The sequence below is a fragment of the Panthera onca genome, chromosome A2, assembly GCF_046562875.1.
Source record: "Panthera onca isolate mPanOnc1 chromosome A2, mPanOnc1 haplotype 2, whole genome shotgun sequence".
Classification (NCBI taxonomy): domain Eukaryota; kingdom Metazoa; phylum Chordata; class Mammalia; order Carnivora; family Felidae; genus Panthera; species Panthera onca.
Genome location: NC_138340.1, coordinates 40,191,149 through 40,212,970, shown reverse-complemented (window position 1 = coordinate 40,212,970; position 21,822 = coordinate 40,191,149). Strand labels below are relative to the sequence as shown.

The window sequence follows — 21,822 nt, the reverse complement described above, 5'->3', positions numbered from 1 at the left end:
GCAGACATCAGTTTGCTTACAAAAAAGTATCCTTTGTGCTTGGGCTAACTTGGGGGATCTTTTATATGCAACCAAGAGTCCTAACTAATACATCAACACCTAGAAAAAAAGATGAAATCTGCTTATGAAGAAAAGGAGGAGACACAGACCTTAAATTCCCTGTTACTGTCAGAGGGAAATGGATTAAAACAGGCCACCAGTGAATGGCCAAGACATTCCCTTCATCAATGAATTAGTAGTGGTAATTTTCCCCAGAAACTCGGTTTCAATCTGCTTTTTTTTCTTTTCCAGGATTTGCTCCATTTAGATCCAACGACATACGACATTAGGTTTTAGTTCAGAGTTTTGTTTAAAAAAAATTGCAAGTACAAAGTAGGCGCTTCCAAGGTGACATGACAGACAGAAAGAAGTCTTTATAAACAGGAGTCTCTACTTCAGGATTTTTTCAAAGAAATGGATGGAATAGGTCCAGGTGAGGAGTGCCCTTTTTCTCCCCCAAAGGTCTTTCTCAAGAAGAAAACATGGTTTTGATTTTTAACAACATAAATAATGGTTTTAGCAAAGAAGAAAGAGGGAAATTTTATTAGTTTTAGGTGTCGACAACAGCCAAGAAACATAGATCAGAAATGTTCTTCTCCCTCCGTCCCCCAACTCCGCCAAATCACTGATGTAACAATCTAAGAACATCTTTTGCCTCCCGTGAAAAGAAAAAGGAACTGGGGAATCTAAGTCCTTATTTTAGGCTCATTTAACTCCCAGACAAGTCACTTAACTGTAGGGATCTCAAGAAATCAATTCCCCTCAATCTAGCCATTGTTCAGCTGTGGAAGGCCTCGTGCCTAGCCTATAATGTTGTCATTCAGTTCTGTGCCCTGCCATTAGTTTGGACCACACTTCTTAGAAGAATGGTGTGGCAAAAATCGAAAAGATATTCTCAAAAAACAGAGTCCAGTGTTGGAGGTTTCAACATTTGGCCTTTTGTGTCAGAAGTGTGTGGGCCGCCTCTGGGAGAAGCCCAGGGGGTGAATGAAAGGACGCACTTCACAGGGGACACAGGCACAATTCAGGCTCAGTCAATAGCAGACCAGGCTGGAATGCGCTCTGAGGGGCGAGGTGGGTGGACTCCTACACAAAGGGCATTCTCGCAAGAGAGCCTACCTGGATTGAAATAAAAAATAATATTTAATAAATCCTGGTCTCCCCATGTGATGGCATTCTTGTACTTCTGGTACAGAGGGTACAACATGTCCTCCCAAGCCAAGCCTGTTGGAATCATGCTGTTCTGGAAAAGAGACAACCATTAGAGTGGCTGAGGCAAAGCAAATACATTTTGTCCACTGAGAAACAGTGCAGAGGACCCCAAAGCCCCCAAGCCCCCCTAGGAAGCAAATAGGAGGGGCCCTGATGGCCTCAAGACATAGGACAAAGCAAAACTAGGGCTGGAAACTGTAGAGTTTTGCCAGATGGGGTAGCACATAGATACTAGATGGGCCAGGAACCACTAGTTGGGTGGTTCCAACTATGCCCAAATTGAAACTCTCTTTCTTATGCTTAATTCCTGCCTCAGAGGGGAAGGAACAAAATACAGATGGCAGAGTTAAGGTATCTAAGGGAAAACACCTTCTCCTTGTCTTAACATAATTTACTTTTAAAATAAAAGCAACACATTTATAGACTAAATATTCAAATAGCACACAAAGATAAAATTAAAAAGTAAAAGTATTCTTCCTACATCCTCCTACCATTTCCACCCCCACTCTTCCCAGAAATATCCACAGTTAACAATCAGGTATTCTCTTAGGTATTTCTTCTGGAAATTTCTAAGCCATAAAAGAGATCATACTTATGGTACCATGCTTTGTTGCATTTTAACTTTTTTTCCCTTAATATCTTTTTAGAGATCTTATGTATCTTACCTATAGATTGATCTACTTCTTAATTAGAGGATGATTTTTTTTAATTGACTAGCTCTCTACCGAGGTTTATTTAAGTTCTTTCCAGTTCTCTACTAGGATAAAAGATGAGGCCATGAGCAGCCTTGTACAAATATCTCTGTATACATATGTAAATATATCCCTAGGATAATTTCACAAAATTTTCCATGGTTTTTGAAGCTTTGGGTAAACACAGAATTCAAACATTATAGAATTCAGAAATGCAACATAACATTCTTGAATAGTAACTGTGCTGTAGCTTTAAATACCATAAACACCTGGGCTCTTCCTGAACAAACATTTCATAACTTTGCAAATATTTTCCTCTTCCCTGGCTCCTTCCTTCCTCACCTACAAGCCCCTTACTTCCAAAAGCAGTACATTGACAATCTAGGAACATCACTGTTGAAATGACAAAATCCTGAATTTTAAACATGAAATATAAAGTATTTCCTTACCTTAAACTGGGCACTTCTTATACGAGTTAAATTCATCAGCATGACTCCTGAATTAACTCCCGCAGAGCCATAGAAAGGGTGCCGAGCAAAGCGGCTGTACCAGCCAATCTTGGGGATTTCATGCTCAGGGGCCATGGCTGCAAGCTGGGTGGCATTAAACTGCCTCAGAAGCTTCCATATGTCATCAACAGGTCTCAGAAAGAGAACGTCGGTGTCCACATAGAGAAGTGAATCCACATCCTTTAAAATCACCTTTGTGTGTTGGGGGGGGCAGGGAGGGAAGAGAAACCAAAACAAAAACAAATCAGAAACAGAGGAAGTAGGCTGATATGTCAACAGTGCCATCAATTTCACTGGTCAAGGCTGAATTGCACAAAGGGTGGTACCACTCTTAGCTTCCATTCCTCCTTTGACTCCAAGGATACATATTAATTGAAGGGTAGAGACTCAAAGGAAGATAAACCTTCATTTAGTTTGCTTCAATTCTAGGACCCTAGACTGTATTTGGGAAGGGTTGAACTTTCAGTCCATCAGCATATGGACTGAGGGTCTCTTGTGTACTTTCATCCTTCAGTGAAGCCATCTGTCTTTCTCAGTTTTTCTTAGAATGAGGGTCTGGCATTGGACAGCCTGAAGTGGACAATCCCTAGACTAGCTCATGCCAGGCTTTGGGGTAAATACTCTCTGTCTCTGGATCCATTTCTTCTAGTGCCGATGGGTATAACTGCACCTTTTTGAATAAACATTTTCAGCTAAGATTTAGTCTCGGGAACAGGCGAAAACAAATCATTGGCAAGCTTGGTTTGTAGATCAGGGATTGGCAAACTTTGTCTCTAAAGGGTCAGATAATAAATCTTTCAGTCTCTTTCAGTCTCTTTTCATGGCAACAATACAAGTCTGCCATGGTAGCATGAAAGTTACAACAATGCATAAAGGAACGGGCACGGCTGTGTTCCAATGAAACTTTATTTGCGGACACTAAAATTTGTATTTTATAGAATTTTCAGATGCTACAAAATCTTTTGATTTTTTTTTTTAACCATTTGAAATGTAAAAGCCATTCTTGGCTCATGGGCTGTGGATTTCAACCTCTATTGCTGTTCTTTCAAGCCAGCCATCTAATAAAGCAAATGAATTCTCCTGTCCTAACTGCTTTGCTTACCAGAGTTTTGCCTTGGAGTTAGAGATTTCAAAGCCTTAGTTAGTAATAGTGTTATTTGCCTTGTTTTGCCATTATTCCCCAAATTTAGTGGTAGCTTAATTAAGGAAGGATTTGAATATTCCTGTATCCCTGGCCTAATGTTATCCAAACAGCACCACAACACCTACTACCATAGTGACACTTGCAATGGGGTGAATGTCTGTATCTTCAAAATTCACCTGCTAAAGCCCTAACCCCCAACGTGATGGTATTTGTAGATGGGGCCTATGGGAGGAAATTAAGGTTCAATTAGGTCATGAGAGTGGGGTCTTCATGAAGGGATGAGTGCCCTTATAAGAAGAGAGGCCAGACACCTTGGTCTCCGTCTATCATGAAAGAAAATAATGAGAAGCAGTGTCTCAAGCCAGGAAGAGGTACTTAAAACCCGACCATGCTGGCACCCTGATCTTTGACTTCCAGCCGCCAGACCTATGAGAAAAGAAATTTCTGTGGTTTAAGCCACCCAATCTATGGTATTTTGTTACGGCAAGCCGACTAAGACAATATTCCATTGGAATCTCCAATATTTAAAACTGATGAACATGTATGTGCACTATACGATGTAGGTATCATGCAGATTTCAGATTTGAATGATTTCAGAGCTTACGTGATCAGCCACAGGATTCAGCTTTCTTTCTCATCTAGTAGAGGAATAGATTTTACAAACCAATAAAATGAAATTAAGAATAACGATCACAAAAAAAATTAATAATAATAATGATCACCTATCATTTCTTAAAAGATTATCTTGACATCCATCTTAACCACTTGACAATCTCGATTTTAGAATTAAGATGAATCCTTCGAATTGAACACACATACTTAAAAACTCCCCTACCTTATCCTTATTTTTTCTTATTTTCCTATGGAAAAGTAAAAAAAATTTGCCACAGATTAGCCTCTGTTTGATAATTTTTTTTTTTTAATTACAGTTCCAGAGTACGGTGGAGCAAGGGCAAACTCTCTACAAAAGTATTAGTAAATGCATGTTATGATAAAAATTATGAACTACATGTAAATACAATTATGATGTCTTGTATGTCCAACACAATCCCAAGGGCTCAACATTCTGCCAATTTATTTTACTGGGAAGAAAAACTAAAGCAAAATAAAGGGCTCTGCCCAAGTTCATATGTCAAATAATGCTAATGATGGCTGCATTTTGGCTAATAAGGTTATAACAAGATTAAGTCACTTTCTAGAATGTGTTTTCAGGGAAAAGAGACTGTATGGTGTTCCAATATAAAGCTAACTTAGAATTACAGAATTCGAGAGGAAGAGAAACCTATTTAAACCCATGTGAAATAGTACAAATTTCTCTTTATGGCTGATTATCTAATAAGGCCTGAATAAAAGCTCACAATGTAATGTTTTAATAAATTAAGGGTTATGCAGTCATCTGCCCAAAAGAATCAAGCTTGGTGATTTGCACTTGATCTTAGCCAAAAGGCTAAGAAGTGATAAGCTTGCTGACTTGATCACCCTAATTTTTTTCTTGGCCTTAATCATTTTTATTCAAGTTATCATTACTTTCTTCTTCAAAATGTTACCACTCCTCATCAAAACAAAAAAGAAGAAAACAAAAAGACTCTTCTGAAGAAGGTCTGGAAAAAAAAAACAAACTAAAAAGATCTGAAGAATGGAGATATTCCAACATGAAGTTATAGGCAATATCTTTAATCAAGAGAGAAAAAGGCAAAAAAAGTTGTATCAGACATTTATAAAATGAGAATAAACTCACTTACATTGGGTAAAATTTTTATTTAACCCATATCCAATTATTTGATATGAAAGACTGCTCCAGTTTTTTATTATTAGAAACAACACTACAATAGGTGCCTTTCTAGGGAAATTTCTAAGCACATAATAAGGCATTTCTTTTTCTCCTTTTTTTACTTTAATTTTTTCAAGTTTGTTGGTTTATTTATTTATTTATTTGGGGGGGGGGGCGCGGAATGAGCACGAGTGTGGGAAGGGCAAAGAGAGAGAGGGGAGAGAGAGAATCCCAAGTAGGCTCCACGCTGTCAGCGCAGAGCCCCAGGTGGGGCTTGAGCTCATGAATCTGTGACATCATAACCTGAGCCGAAACAGAGACTTGGCTGTTTAACCAACTGAGCCACCCAGGTACCCTGGCATTTCTTTTTAATGTAGCAAATATTTACGCAGTTCAAAATAAAAATATCCTGAAGTAAATTTATTGACAGTTTATTCTTCCTTGTGATTCTGTTACCAACTCCCTCTCTTAGAGGTAACTGCTGATAACGGACTGCCCTTTGCTGTGCCAGAGATATTTTATGCATGTATAGAGCTATGCATGTACAATCCCCTTTCATGCTACAAATGGTAGCAGAGCATACACAATGTTATTGGCCTGCTATAAAAATAAATAAATAAAACAGTCATGCAGGAGGACTTGACGTATCGGCACACAAAGATTTTGTTCATTGTTTTTTACTTATTATTATCTACTTACATGTTATAGAACATTTAGGTCGTTTTCAAGCTTTTGTTATGAAAAAAAAGTGTCACGGTGAGAAACCTCCTCATCTTAACCCATTTCCAACATACATGAGTTTCTCTGTAGGGTAAATTCCTTAGTCAAAGAAGAGTACATGCATTTGTACGCGTGATACATATTGCCAAACTACTTCTCTAGAAGTGGACCCCTTTGGACTTCAACCAACAAGGTAAGAGGGTGCCTTTTTGATCACACTTCAGGGTCTGGGCCTACACGGAGCACACCTCAGGGTTTCAGCATTGCAATTCATTTTAGTTCATATTTTCTTGCAAGTCTTGCCCCGGAGGACTGCCTGGGATCGTGTACTATGGCAAGAAGTGATGCGTATCTGGAAGACCAATGAGAAACATTTAAGGACACTTGGATTCCAGTGCTGGCACCACCAGATGGCACCCACACAGGCCCCAGATCCGAATGCTTCATAGGTGGAAACCCTCTACAAACCTTCTCCAAGCCATATCTAACCCCTCCTCTGGTGATGTGTGATTCTGGAGATGTGCTTCCTGGACTAGGACCAAGGGACATGGAAGAAAAATTTAGGAATACATTTTCTAGCTGCTAATTCTGGAAAACTTGCAAGTCTTCAGTTAAGAAGGCAAAGCCAGGGGCGCCTGGGTGGCTCAGTCGGTTAAGCATCTGACTTCTGCTCAGGTCATGATCTCGTGGTTTGTGAGCTGCGTCGGGCTCTGTGCTGACAGCTCAGAGCCTGGAGCCTGCTTGAGTTTCTTTGTCTCCCTCTCTCTCTGCCCCTCCCCCGCTTGTTCTCTCTCTCTGTCTCTCTCTCTCTCTCCCCCTCTCTTTCTCTCTGTCAAAAATAAATAAAGCATGAAAACAAATTTTTTTACAAAAGGCAAAGCCAGTTCAACCTATGCTACAGATTGCAAACTAAGGCCTGTGGGTCAAATTCAGCCAGTGAATGGATTTTTAAGAAAATTTCATACATAGCCTTTTGAAAAAATTGAATTAGTTGCCAACATTTTTTAAAAACTGAAGGTTTCTCAGAAATATCTGCATTTCTGTCTTAAAAGAAATCGACGGCCCCAGCAAGAACAGCCTGCATCCTACAAGGGAAAAATCTGCTGGTGCTGGTTTACAGGCACTCCTTGCATTTCCTGCTCATTTACACAATAAACATTGATGGAGGGTCCACTAGGTGCCAGGGGTGACCAGCAGTGACCAAGACAGACAAAAATCTTTGCCTTCATGAGGGAGTCCGATAATAAATAAGATACATTATACTGATGATATAGTATGTAAGCAGGAGAAGAATAAAGCAGGGAAAGGGACCAGGGGTACCAGGGACACAGGGAGTTTGCAATTTTGAATCGGGTTGGAGAGAAAGTGTTGCTCAGAAGGGGTGAGCAAATGGGAATAAAGCAGGCTGGCACACTTCCAGAACAGCTGGGGACCAGTGTGCTTGGACCAGGGCCAACACACGGAAGAAGAGTCAGGGAAGGAGACAGAGAGGTACGTGGGCCACTTAGGGCTTTGTTTGCCCTGGGAAGAACTTTGGCTTTTACCCTGAATGACATGGAAGCCACTGACGAGATTCAACAGAAGGGTGACACGATCTGACTCAGAGAAATGGTCACTGTGGATGTTGCACTGAGAACAGATGACTGCGGTATGCAGGGGAAGCAGGGAGACCAGTTAGAACACCATTTTATTTTTATTTATTTTTATTTATTTATTTTTTAAATTTTTTTTTTTAACGTTTATTTATTTTTGAGACACAGAGAGACAGAGCATGAACAGGGGAGGCGCAGAGAGAGAGGGAGACATAGAATCGGAAGCAGGCTCCAGGCTCTGAGCTGTCAGCACAGAGCCCAACGCGGGGCTCGAACTCACAGACCGCGAGATCATGACCTGAGCCGAAGTCGGACGCTTAACCGACCGAGCCACCCAGGTGCCCGAGGACACCATTTTAATAATTCAGTTGAGATGTGACGGCGTAGTGGCAACCCAGCAAGGGAGTAGTGGTTGAATCCTCCATGTAGTTTAAAGACAGGGCCAACAGGATTTCCTGATGGACTCTACATGTCATGTGAGACAAGGGAAAAGTCAAGTGCAAGTCCAAGGATTTTAACCTGAACAAAAGGTACCACAGAGTCACCTTTAACTGAGATGCCACTTGATATGTGTCATTCCCGAGTTACCTGTCTGGCCCTCGCAGGGCAATGGCCCATTTGTGACCGTTGAAGCCTAGTTCCTTCACTCCCTCCTCTGCATCAGCGCTCCTTGAAATGTAAAGAAGCCCATGGGTGCTCTTGGGAGGGGATACATGGATGGGGGGGGGGGGGTGTCTGGGGCAATGGTCAAATCATCTAGTGCTTGACCACAGTGGTGGTTACAAGGGCGTGAGCTTATTAAACTAAGCATTTAGAGTTTTGGTAGGTAGGCCCTATTTCCAAACAGACACACAGAAGCAGCCCTAACGATACACTTCGGAGAAGGGACAATCCTTAAAATCTCCAGTCTGGTATTTGTGCGTTCAGTTCCTGGCAGGATGACCTCCTAGCCCTGTGACTTTGGACAAGACCCTCAGGCTTTCCAGGCCTCAGTTCCCCATCTGTAAAAACTGTAAAGCAGTATCACCACCACCACCCTTGTCCCCAGGTTGTCCTCACGACCCAGAGAAATAACACACACGAGGTACGTGGTACAATGGCTGGTGGACAGTAAGTACTCCATAACTAACAGTGCTGTTACTGTAAGAAGGCTCTTGTTCTCCCTCGTCAGGCGTCAAGTGTAATTAGCCACCATTCCTAGCAATGCCCACAGCCCTTCAAAACACGTCAACCACAAAAAACCTCTTACACAGAGTCAGGCAGAGAAGAAACGAAGTTTTTGAACTTTCTAATATCACAATCTACTTATTACCTTGAGGGAAAACAAGTCCAGAAGGCCTGTTTACTCTTTATCTGAAAAAAACAACAAAACACCAGGAGAAAAGGAAAAAAAAAAACCTCACTCTTTCTGTAACAGTGTGTCTCTGGAGGCTAATTCTGCAGCAATGATTGCGGGTATTAATTTGAAGAAGATCATTTGGCCATGATATAATGGGAAGAGGAATATTTACCAAAAGGATGTAAAATTAGCCATTCTAATTCCCTTATGGAAATCAGTCAGTGCTAGAAATGAGGCTTTTGTTTTCTTAGGAAAGCGGGGCAGATAGGGAGCACACAATAGCTATTTGTACACGATCCTGCGGGTGTAATGGGCACTCCTGGACCTGCTCCATTCACCGCCTCAACCTGCTGGCTCCTTGTGCTTTGTGAGGACAAGAGGCTGGCCACAGGCAACAAAATTCTCAAGGGCTCAACAGCTTACCTTCAAGTTTGTTTTGCTCCAGTCCTGTTCTGACTTTGACAGTACAATTTGGCGGTTAAAAGCTTTGGGTTTGAAGTCTAATTACAGTAGCAACCCCCCGCCCAGTCCAGGAGGGATAGATTCCCAGACCCCTGGTGGGTGCCCGAAACGGTGGATAATACTGAGTCCCCTATTTATATTGTGTTTTCTCCTCTGTATATATATCTATGATAAAGTTTAATTTATAAATTAGGCACAGTAAGAGGCTAACAATAACTAATAATAAAATGGAACAATTATTACGATATACTGTAATAAGTTACGTGACTGTTGTCTCTCTTAGGGGTGCCTTGGTGGCTCAGTCCGTTAAGTGTCCGACCTCGGCTCAGGTCATGATCTCATGGCTTGTGGGTTCGAGCCCCGTGCCGGGCTCTGTACTGACAGCGTGGAGCCTGGAGCCTGCTTTGGATTCTGTGTCTCCGTCTCTCTCTGCCCCTCCCCCCCTCAAAAATAAAAATAAGCATCAAAATATCTTACTGTACTCTCCTCACCCTTCTATGACAATGTGAGATGATAAAATGCCTATGAGATGACATGACGGGAAGTGAGTGACGCAGGCACTGTGACGAACCGTCAGGCTACTAAGGACCTCTGGTCCTATGTGAGAAGGAGGACCACCTGCTTCTGAACTGAGGCTGAACAAAGGAAACCGAAACTGCAAAGAGCAAAACGCGGATGAGACAGGATTACTGTATTTGAAAACAATTCAAATCCCGTGTCTGCTACTAAGTGTGTGGTCTTGGGCAAGCCACTGACGCCTCCTAAGCTTCAGTTTCTCATCCTGTGAGGGGCATAGGTAGCCCACTTCATAGCACTGCTGGGATGATGAAATGAGACGGGGCGTGCAAAGTGTGCAGCAAACACATAGCAGGCACTCGGTCAATGTTGGCAGTCCATGCTCTGCTCAAGGGCTAAGATCGTTGGTTCACAGTGTGGGGTACAAGTACCTGGCTATCGCAGTAGCGGCAGTTGTAGAAGTAGTATCGAAAGAACGAGGCATATCCTCTGTTCTCAAGGAGGTCTAATGGGGGAGGCAGGTAAAAGGCAGAGCAAAGTGAGGTGTGGGGGATGACAGGGGTAGCACGGAAGCACACAGCAGGGCCCCTAAACCAGTCTCCGGTGAAAGCAGGGAAGACTTCCCAGAAGAAGCAGCATCTCTGCTGAGCAATAAGTGAACAGCAGGGCAAAGAGTTCTATAGGTAAGTGGAACAGCATGTGAAAAGGTCCACAACAGAGAGAGAGAGAGAGCATGATGCAGAATGGGATGGCAAGGTGCCGGGTGGGGCTGAAGCTGAAAGCAGGAAAGCCAGGCTGGTGAGCGATTAGACTAGCAGAGTGAGCAGGGCCCCAACAGAAGCTATGCTGACTGGATCCTGAGACCAAAGGGGAGATGTCAAATGATGTGAACCATGGGGGCGCCTGGGCCGCTCAGTCCATTAAGCGTCCGACTTCGGCTTGGATCATGATCTCACAGTTCCTGAGTTCGAGCCCCACATTGGACTCTGCTGACAGCTCAGAGCCCGGAGCCTGCTTCAGATACTGTGTCTCCCTCTCTCTCTGCTCTTCCCCTGTTCGCACTCTATCTCTCTCTCTCAGAAATAAACATTAAAAAAAAAAAAAAGATGTGACAGAAAACCCAAGGTCAGATGCTTCCCCTTCTACTCACATTGCCCACACCAAACCCTAGAGAGTTCCATCAGCTTTTCCTCCAAGAACATGTGAATCTACCCTTTACTCTCCCTCTCCAAGGCATGATTACAGCTCCCCCAGAAGTCTGGAAAGGTCTGTTTGCTAGTCTGTGTCCACACTTATCCCCCCGGAATGTATTCTTCACAGAGTATCCAGAGGGATTTTTAATCTTTGACCCATGGGTTATTTACAAGTGTGTGGTTTGATTTCCAAACATTTGGGATTTTCCAGATTTCTTTGTTATTCATCAGAAAAAAAAATTTTCAATGTTTATTTCTGAGAGAGAGACACACACACACAGTACAAGTGGGGGTGGGGCAGAGAGAGAGGGAGACACAGAATCTGAAGCAGGCTCCAGGCTCTGAGCTGTCAGCACAGAGCCTGACACAGGGCTGGAACCCACTAACTGTGAGATCATGACCTGAGCTGAAGTCGGACGCTTAACCAGCTGAGCCACCCAGGCGCCCCATCTCTTGTTATTTATTTCTAACTTAATTATCGTGTAGTCACAGAGTAGAGTCTACATGGTTTCAGTCCTCTCAAATTTATGGCCCAGCATATGGTGGATCTTGGTGAATGTTCCCCATACATGTGAAAAGTAGGTTTATTTTGCAGTTGTTGGGTGGAGTATTCTATAAGTTCTGTAGCTGTCAACTTGGTTTGATACTGTTGTCAAGGACTTCTATACCCATCCTGATTTTCTGTTTGTTTATTCTAACCAAAGGAGCTCCATGGAATTTTACCTCCAGACATTAAAGAAGGGGTAGAGAACTGTGAAATTACTGCAAATTCACTTACATCAACAGATATGATGAAGTCCCAGTAGTTTATTTTTGCTTTTGTTTCCCTTGTCTCAGGGGACATATCTAGTAAAAAGTTGCTTTGGCCGATGTCGAAGAGGTTACTGCCTATGTTCTCCTCTAGGATTTTAATGGTTTCTTGCTTCACCTTTATGTCTTTTTAAAACGCTTTTTTAAGTTTATGTATTTATGTATTTATGTATTTATTTCTTAAATATATTTTTTAAAGTTTATTAATTTATTTCAGAGAGACAGAGACAGCATGCATGGGGAAGGGGCAGAAAGAGAGGGATACAGAATCTCAAGCAGGTGCCATGCTGCCAGCACAGAACCTGATGTAGGGCTTGAATTCACGAAACTGTGAGGTCATGGCCTGAGCCAAAACCAAGAGTCAGAAGCTTAACTGACTGAGCCACCCAGGAGCCCCATGTTTATTTTGAGAGAGAGAGAGAAAGAGAGAGAGAGAGAGAGGGCATGCATGAGGGGCAGAGAGAGAGGGAGAGAGAAAGAATCCCAAGCAGGCTCCATACCATCAGTGTGGAGCCCGATGTGGGGCTTGAACTCACCAACCTTGAGAAAATGACCCGAGCTGAGATCAAGAGTCAGACACTCAACCTACTGAGCCACCCAGGCGCCCCCACATTGAGGTCTTTAATCCATTTTGAAGTTCACTCATATGTGGAATTTAAGAAACAAAACAAATGATCCTTGGGGGGAGAAAGGGAGAGAAAGGCAAACCAGTAAACAGACTCTTAACTACAATGAACAAAGCGATGGTTACCAGAGGGGGCGTGGGTTGGGGGGATGGGTGAAATAGGTGATGGGAATTAAAGAGGGCACTTATCGTGATGAGCACTGAGTGTTGTAAGTGTGAAACTACTAAATTGTACCCCTGAAACTAATATTACACTCTATGTTAGCTAACTGGAATTTAAATAAAAACCAAAAAAAAAAAAAAAAAAAAAAAAGAATGCAGCTATGATTTGGGACCATCACTCATTTTCACATTAATCAGTCAATCATAAAAAGGGAAGTGTTGAAGTCTCCAACTCAGCCTGTGGATTTGTCTATTTGTCTAAGTATGTTTTTGCTTTGGAGCTTTGGAAGTTCTGTTACTCATTTAGGTGGGTGACATCTTCCCGATGGCTTGATCCTTATACCATTATGAACTGCTTGGGAGGCTTTTTCAAAAAATCTACTTTAGAGGATACCACTTTCCTTCTTAAACCCCCTCAAGACTTGTCACTGAACTTTAAGTAGTCACAGACATACCATCGCCCATAAAAGGCCCTGGAGAATGGACATGCTCTGCTCACCTCCAACCTCGTCTTCTATCAGTGGTGTTCTTTCACCTCCTAGCCTAACCTAAGGTTTTTCTGGCTTCAGGGTCTTAAACTTTTCATTATCACTCTGTTACTGTCAAAGTCAGCAGAGGCTGGGGAGTGAAATAACTTACTACAGAGCCAATAAGCTCTTGATTCTCTTCCTACATACGGCCAAGGTCCCCTCTGTCGGAGTCTTAAGTCTTTGCTGAGACAGGCACTAACACATAAATCTCTTCTTTCAGAAGGAAAATAAATGGAAACTGGGGACTTCTTATTTACCAAGGAATCAGCTTTGGGAATGTTCTCTCACTACATTCCCTAAGTTCTTGACATCTGAGGTAAAGAAGATAAGGTCTCCAAATATGCTTAAAAAGAGCATGTTTATTTGGGCACCTGGGTGGCTCAGTCAGCTGAGCACCCGAATTTGGCTCAGGTCACAGTCTCACCGCTCATGAGTTTGAGCCCCACATTGGGCGCTCTGCTATCAGCACAGAGCCTGCTTTGGATCCTCTGTCCCCCTTCTCTCTGCCCCTTCCCTGCTTGCTCTCTCTCTCAAAAATGAATAAAACATTAAAAAATTCTTTAAAAAAGAGCATGTTTATTGGCTATGAAATACATGTGCAGCCTCTGATGCTTTCGTCAGTTTCAAGGTTTGTGAGCTATTGTTTTAGATAATTGCTTAAAAAATCAGAACTATGATTAGTGTGAAAATGGACGACGTTCCCAGATCATACGTGCTGCTGTAAATAAGTTAGCAATGGTTTGATGTTTCTCCCCTCCTTGGGAGCCTGTCCATAAAGCTCCATTGAGTTTCTGTGACTGGGAATAAGCAACTTCCCTGGCCTGTCAGTGAAGCCTTCCCCCATGGGAAGCAGAGCTTTCCACTCACTGTTCTAGAACACCCAGTTCTGACTTATCCTTCAGATCCGAGCTCAGATGGTACCTCCTCAGTAAGGCTTCCTGGAGAACACCCACCCTTCCCCCTTCCCAGTCTCCTCATCACAACACCTAAGAACCCTTTCCCACCACTTCTTACACCAGTGGCCTTTGTTGAATTATTTTCTCATTTATTGCTTGCTTCCCTGATTAGAATAGAAGCTCTGTGAGGGCAAGACCCTCTGTGTCTACTTAACTTCTGAAGTCCATGTACCTAGCATAATGCCTGGTATAGAGATTAGGCATCCAATAAATATTTACAGAAACTAAGGAATTCAACTGCTGACCTGCATCAGAACCACTGTAAAACTTGAAATGCTTTAAGGCTGATCAGTGGATAAGACAGGTCCTGAGAAATGAGATGGTCTGTGAGCAAATGAAGTCTCGAAGACCCAAGGGGTCTAAGCATATAATATAAGACAGCTAGGGGCTAAGCATATAATTCCATTCCCTTACCTCTCAAGCATCTCTACAACGTCCTTAAAACTGAAGGAAAGGTAAAGGAACCAGAGGGGGGAGGACAGAACAGAAGGAAAGACAAAGGAGCCATTCAGATCCAAGTAGAACCAAACTCTAGAGAGGGAGCCTTTGGAAAATGCCATCAACGATAATCAGAAGAAGGTAAAAACATGTAAAGAGGGTTAGAGCAGGAGGGGGCAACAGAGAGGAGGAAAGGACAAGGTTTCAAGAAGTAGAAAAAAAGAAATATTTTTTGGCCAGGTGAAGAAGACATCTATGCATATGAAAAATAAGAGACCTGCTTATGACTAAAATAGCCACAATTCATCTAGTCAGAATCAGCAAGGCACAGACCCTGTATTTACTAAATCAGATCATGAGTGAAGAAATGGTGCTCCCGTGGAAAGGCACAGGAAAGGCAGACACTATTTTAATTTCTTTTTAATGTTTTTATTTATTTTTGAAGGAACGAGAGAGACAGAGCATGAGTCGGGGAGGAGCAGAGAGAGAGGGAGACACAGAATCGGAAGCAGGCTCCAGGCTGTGAGCTGTCGGCACAGAGCCCAACGCGGGGCTCGAACCCACAAACTGTGAGATCATGACCTGAGCCGAAGCTGGATGCTCAACCGACTGAGCCACCCAGGAGCCCCAGGCAGACGCTATTTTAGTGTGGGAAGATGGAACAGCTCTGGAGACGGATGGAGGTGCACAGCCCTGCATGTACTCAGGGCCACAGCACTGGAGGCTTAAACACAGTTCCAATGGTTAAAAGCATTTTATATTGCATATATCTTACAGTAAAAACAGGGGAAAGGGAAACACAGGCACTGTTACCACGCCTTTGCAATTAAAGTGTGGTTTACACAATGTACTCCGTGGGGTTACTTAACCTATTTCTACCTTGGTGAATTTTCACTTCCCTAAGCCAAATACACTCAAGGCATTTTTCCAAGGTATTCTTTCATTCTTTCATTTCCACAGTTCAATCAGGTCCCTGTCCTTTTTTTTCTCTTCTTGTTTTGAAATATCAGTCGTACAGCACATTCTCCTCCAGGCAAGATGTCTATCAAAGCTGACCAAGAGGACATCTCGGGGCAAGAAAGGAGCAAGAGAGAGCAACCCCTCCGCTACCTGCCTCCAGCTCTCTTAACAGAAAGTCTTCCCCTGCGGGGGGGTGGGGGGGGGTGGGTGGGGAGGTGGGGGGTGGGTGAGCAGATTCTGGGAAAATGTTTGGTGACCCCTGCCCCTTCTCATTCTACAGGAAGATCAACTGGATGGAACAGAGCTTCTAAGGTTTTCTGGACCTTCCGCGCTGGGACCAAAATTCCAGTCTCCAAACGAAAAGAAAAAAGGAAAGTACACAGCAACATAAATCTGCAACTTGATAAAAATAAGTAAAAATAAGTACCCTTTTCCTCCACCATTCTGTCACACTCCTTTTGAAAAAAATGCACACTGGACCTATATTGAAACAGGCTATTACAGAGACAAGAACTTTTGAGGAAAGAGAGAAAGCTGAATAAAAATGAACATTTCCACCAACGTCTGGGTAATCTGGGAGGTCCTCTAGTAAAGAGAGGTGAAAATCTGAAGAATGAAAACTGATCAGAAGGGGTAATAATAGCCTGAGACCCATGTAAACAATAATCCCATAAAATAATTAGGTAGGTAAGATACTATTCTGGCTAAATAATTATAATAATTATAAACACTCATATAGCACTATGTGCGAAGCCCTGTTCCACCAGCTCAACCTAATAGGTAGTAGTATTAGTATTATTAGTAGTATTAGTAGATAATAATAGTATTATCTATTTATAGATGAGGAAACTGAGACACAGAGAGGTTAAGTTATTTGCCCAAGGTCACAGAACTCTATGAAATAATGAATCCACAGATTTTTTTTTTGTCAATAAACTAATTTACAAATGTAAAGGAAAAATAAACTAATCCCTTTGTTTACTCAATACCCATTGCATGTTAAGCATCCTTCTGGGCATTTCATATACAATGGTACCTCAAAAACCTTGCTAAGGTGGTATTATTACCCGCATTTAACAGATGAGCTTGAATAACATACCCAAGGTCACTGCTGAAAAATGGCAGAGTGAAACCAGGGTTCTTTGATACCAAGGCTCATGCTGATTTTCACCTAATGCTAACCGTACATGCTCACGTGACTGGTGGATGTGGTTAGTCACAGAGTAGTTGTTCTTGAACCTCCGTGTACCTGAGAATCATTGATGAAGTTTGTTTAAAATGCAGATCCCCGGTCCCTACCCCAGATTCTGAATTATTAGGTCTGGTGTTGGCGCCTGGAACCAGTGTATATGTATGTATGTGTTTTTAAATGTTTTATTTTATGACCATTTTAGACTTTCACAAAGAGTTTCAAAAGGAGTCCAGAGAGTTCCCACGTACTCATCACTGAGCTTCCGTTGTGTTGACGTGTGACATGACCACCGAGAACTTGTCAAAACTAAGAAATTAACCTTGTACAACACTACTAACTTAAAACTATAGAATTGACTCTGATTTTAGCAGCTTTTCCACTAATGTCCCTTTTCTGGTTCAAAATTCAATCAAGGATCCCACCTTGCATTGAGTTGGTATGTTTTCCTAATTTCCTCCAATCTTTCCTTGTCTTTTCCTTAGTCTTTCCTTGTCTTTTCATGATCTTGACACCTTGGAAGAGTAGTGGTCAACCACTTGGTAAAAGTCACTCAATTTGCTGTCTGGTGTTTTCTCATGATTAGACTGAGATTATGCATCATTGGGAAGAACACAGCAGAGGTGAAGTACCCTTCTCAGTGTATCATATCTGGGCGTATATGATGTTGATATGTATTACTAGTGATGTGATCCTTGATCACTTGGTTAAGGTACTGTCTCCCAATATTCTCTGCAATAAACATATTATTTCCCGCTTCATAATTGCCAAATATTCTGGAGGAAATGCTTTGAAACATGCAAACATCTCGTTTCTGGTTAAAGTTTCACCCCCTAATTTTATTTTATTTTTTTTAAAGGAGCATAGATTATTTGAAAAAAAATGTTCTTTAGTGTTTATTTATTTTTGGCAGAGAGAGAGAGAGAGAGAGAGACAGAGCATGAGTAGGGGAGGGGAAGAGAGAGAGGGAGACACAGAATCTGAAGCAGGCTCCAGGCTCTGAGCTGTCAGCACATGACCCCACGCGGGGCTCGAACTCACAGACTGTGAGACCATGACCTGAGCCAAAGTCGGACGCTTAACCCACTGAGCCACCCAGGCGCCCCTCACCCCCTAATTTTAGATCTTACTTACAGCCATTAGTACTATGGCATTCTAATGGTCATTTTCTATTTTCCACATTCTTTCTACAAATGTTAATTCGAATTCTTCTGAAGGGAAGAGCTGTCACTTCTCCCCATTTATTTATCCATTCAGTTATTTATTTATATTAGTATGGACTTATGGAAAATTATTCTATTTCAGGGGTTATAGGTCCATACTGTCATTGCTTATTTTGTTGCCCATGCTGTTCCGAGTCTGGACATATGGGGCTCTTTCAGATTGCTTCCCATGCCCTTTCAGTATGACTCCCTCCCTCCCTCCATCGCTCCATCCATCCCTCCCTCCATCGCTCCATCCCTCCCTCCATCGCTCCATCCCTCCCTCCATCGCTCCATCCATCCATCCATCCATTCATTTTATATTTTAACACATCATTAATTTCCAGCACCACAATACACTCTGCTTCTAGCCTCTTTCAGTGGATAGTTAGGAAGTGCACCTATATATACTAACCAATGCATACACATATATCTATAATTATCTTTCTACCTATCTAACTATCTATCTATCTACTTATCTATCAAAAACATGGATCCAAATCGATGTTTGACCTTGGGAGCCTGTATGACTGTGTGATGCTGAGAAATAATTTACTGAAGGTAATGAGAAATTTGAGCTCAGATTATTAGGGTGTCGTGGTGAGTTTTTTTTTTTTTTTTTTAATATATGAAATTTACTGTCAAATTGGTTTCCATACAACACCCAGTGCTCATCCCAAAAGGTGCCCTCCTCAATACCCATCACCCACCCTGCCCTCCCTCCCACCCCCCATCAACCCTCAGTTTGTTCTCAGTTTTTAACAGTCTCTTATGCTTTGGCTCTCTCCCACTCTAACCTCTTTTTTTTTTTTTTTTCCTTCCCCTCCCCCATGGGTTTCTGTTATGTTTCTCAGGATCCACATAAGAGTGAAACCATATGGTATCTGTCTTTCTCTGTATGGCTTATTTCACTTAGCATCACACTCTCCAGTTCCATCCATGTTGCTACAAAAGGCCATATTTCATTTTTTCTCATTGCCACGTAGTATTCCATTGTGTATATAAACCACAATTTCTTTATCCATTCATCAGTTGATGGACATTTAGGCTCTTTCCATAATTTGGCTATTGTTGAGAGTGCCGCTATAAACATTGGGGTACAGGTGCCCCTATGCATCAGTACTCCTGTATCCCTTGGATAAATTCCTAGCAGTGCTATTGCTGGGTCATAGGGTAGGTCTATTTTTAATTTTCTGAGGAACCTCCACACTGCTTTCCAGAGCGGCTGCACCAATTTGCATTCCCTCCAACAGTGCAAGAGGGTTCCTGTTTCTCCACATCCTCTCCAGCATCTATAGTCTCCTGATTTGTTCATTTTGGCCACTCTGACTGGCGTGAGGTGGTATCTGAGTGTGGTTTTGATTTTTATTTCCCTGATAAGGAGCGACGTTGAACATCTTTTCATGTGCCTGTTGGCCATCCGGATGTCTTCTTTAGAGAAGTGTCTATTCATGTTTTCTGCCCATTTCTTCACTGGGTTATTTGTTTTTCGGGTGTGGAGTTTGATGAGCTCTTTATAGATTTTGGATACTAGCCCTTTGTCCGATGTGTCATTTGCAAATATCTTTTCCCATTCCGTTGGTTGCCTTTTAGTTTTGTTGGTTGTTTCCTTTGCTGTGCAGAAGCTTTTTATCTTCATAAGGTCCCAGTAATTCACTTTTGCTTTTAATTCCCTTGCCTTTGGGGATGTGCCGAGTAAGAGATTGCTACGGCTGAGGTCAGAGAGGTCTTTTCCTGCTTTCTCCTCTAAGGTTTTGATGGTTTCCTGTCTCACATTCAGGTCCTTTATCCATTTTGAGTTTATTTTTGTGAATGGTGTCAGAAAGTGGTCTAGTTTCAACCTTCTGCATGTTGCTGTCCAGTTCTCCCAGCACCATTTGTTAAATAGACTGTCTTTTTTCCATTGGATGTTCTTTCCTGCTTTGTCAAAGATGAGTTGGCCATACGTTTGTGGGTCTAGTTCTGGGGTTTCCATTCTATTCCATTGGTCTATGTGTCTGTTTTTATGCCAATACCATGCTGTCTTGATGATGACAGCTTTGTAGTAGAGGCTAAAGTCTGGGATTGTGATGCCTCCTGCTTTGGTCTTCTTCTTCAAAATTACTTTGGCTATTCGGGGCCTTTTGTGGTTCCATATGAATTTTAGGATTGCTTGTTCTAGTTTCGAGAAGAATGCTGGTGCAATTTTGATTGGGATTGCATTGAATGTGTAGATAGCTTTGGGTAGTATTGACATTTTGACAATATTTATTCTTCCAATCCATGAGCAGGGAATGTCTTTCCATTTCTTTATATCTTCTTCAATTACCTGCATAAGCTTTCTATAGTTTTCAGCATACAGATCTTTTACATCTTTGGTTAGATTTATTCCTAGGTATTTTATGCTTCTTGGTGCAATTGTGAATGGGATCAGTTTCTTCATTTGTCTTTCTGTTGCTTCATTGTTAGTGTATAAGAATGCAACTGATTTCTGCACGTTGATTTTGTATCCTGCAACTTTGCTGAATTCATGTATCAGTTCTAGCAGACTTTTGGTGGAGTCTATCGGATTTTCCATGTATAATATCATGTCATCTGCAAAAAGCGAAAGCTTGACTTCATCTTTGCCAATTTGGATGCCTTTGATTTCCTTTTGTTGTCTGATTGCTGATGCTAGAACTTCCAGCACTATATTAAACAGCAGCGGTGACAGTGGGCATCCCTGTCGTGTTCCTGATCTCAGGGAAAAAGCTCTCAGTTTTTCCCCGTTGAGGATGATGTTAGCTGTGGGCTTTTCATAAATGGCCTTTATGATCTTTAAGTATGTTCCTTCTATCCCGACTTTCTCAAGGGTTTTTATTAAGAAAGGGTGCTGGATTTTGTCAAAGGCCTTTTCTGCATCGATTGACAGGATCATATGGTTCTTCTCTTTTTTTTTGTTAATGTGATGTATCACGTTGATCGATTTGCGAATGTTGAACCAGCCCTGCATCCCAGGAATGAATCCCACTTGATCATGGTGAATAATTCTTTTTATATGCTGTTGAATTCGATTTGCTAGTATCTTATTAAGAATTTTTGCATCCATATTCATCAGGGATATTGGCCTGTAGTTCTCTTTTTTTACTGGGTCTCTGTCTGGTTTAGGAATCAAAGTAATACTGGCTTCATAGAATGAGTCTGGAAGTTTTCCTTCCCTTTCTATTTCTTGGAATAGCTTGAGAAGGATAGGTATTATCTCTGCTTTAAATGTCTGGTAGAACTCCCCTGGGAAGCCATCTGGTCCTGGACTCTTATTTGTTGGGAGATTTTTGATAACCGATTCAATTTCTTCGCTGGTTTTGGGTCTGTTCAAGCTTTCTATTTCCTCCTGATTGAGTTTTGGAAGAGTGTGGGTGTTTCGAAATTTGTCCATTTCTTCCAGGTTGTCCAATTTGCTGGCATATAATTTTTCATAGTATTCCCTGATAATTGTTTGTATCTCTGAGGGATTGGTTGTAATCATTCCATTTTCATTCATGATTTTATCTATTTGGGTCATCTCCCTTTTCTTTTTGAGAAGCCTGGCTAGAGGTTTGTCAATTTTGTTTATTTTTTCAAAAAACCAACTCTTGGTTTCGTTGATCTGCTCTACAGTTTTTTTAGATTCTATATTGTTTATTTCTGCTCTGATCTTTATTATTTCTCTTCTTCTGCTGGGTTTAGGCTGCCTTTGCTGTTCTGCTTCTATTTCCTTTAGGTGTGCTGTTAGATTTTGTATTTGGGATTTTTCTTGTTTCTTG

General features: G+C 41.8%; 1 protein-coding gene across 1 annotated transcript in view; it reads right to left on the bottom strand.

The window, feature by feature from the left end:
- Positions 1 to 21,822, bottom strand: part of GXYLT2 (glucoside xylosyltransferase 2) — a 102,779-nt gene that overhangs the window by 18,227 nt on the left and 62,730 nt on the right. The window contains exons 4-5 of the mRNA XM_060631564.3: positions 2,393 to 2,644; positions 1,159 to 1,282 (exon numbers count right to left, since the gene is read on the bottom strand). Coding sequence (XP_060487547.2) covers positions 1,159 to 1,282; positions 2,393 to 2,644 — 376 coding nt within the window. The remainder of the gene's footprint in view (positions 1 to 1,158; positions 1,283 to 2,392; positions 2,645 to 21,822) is intronic.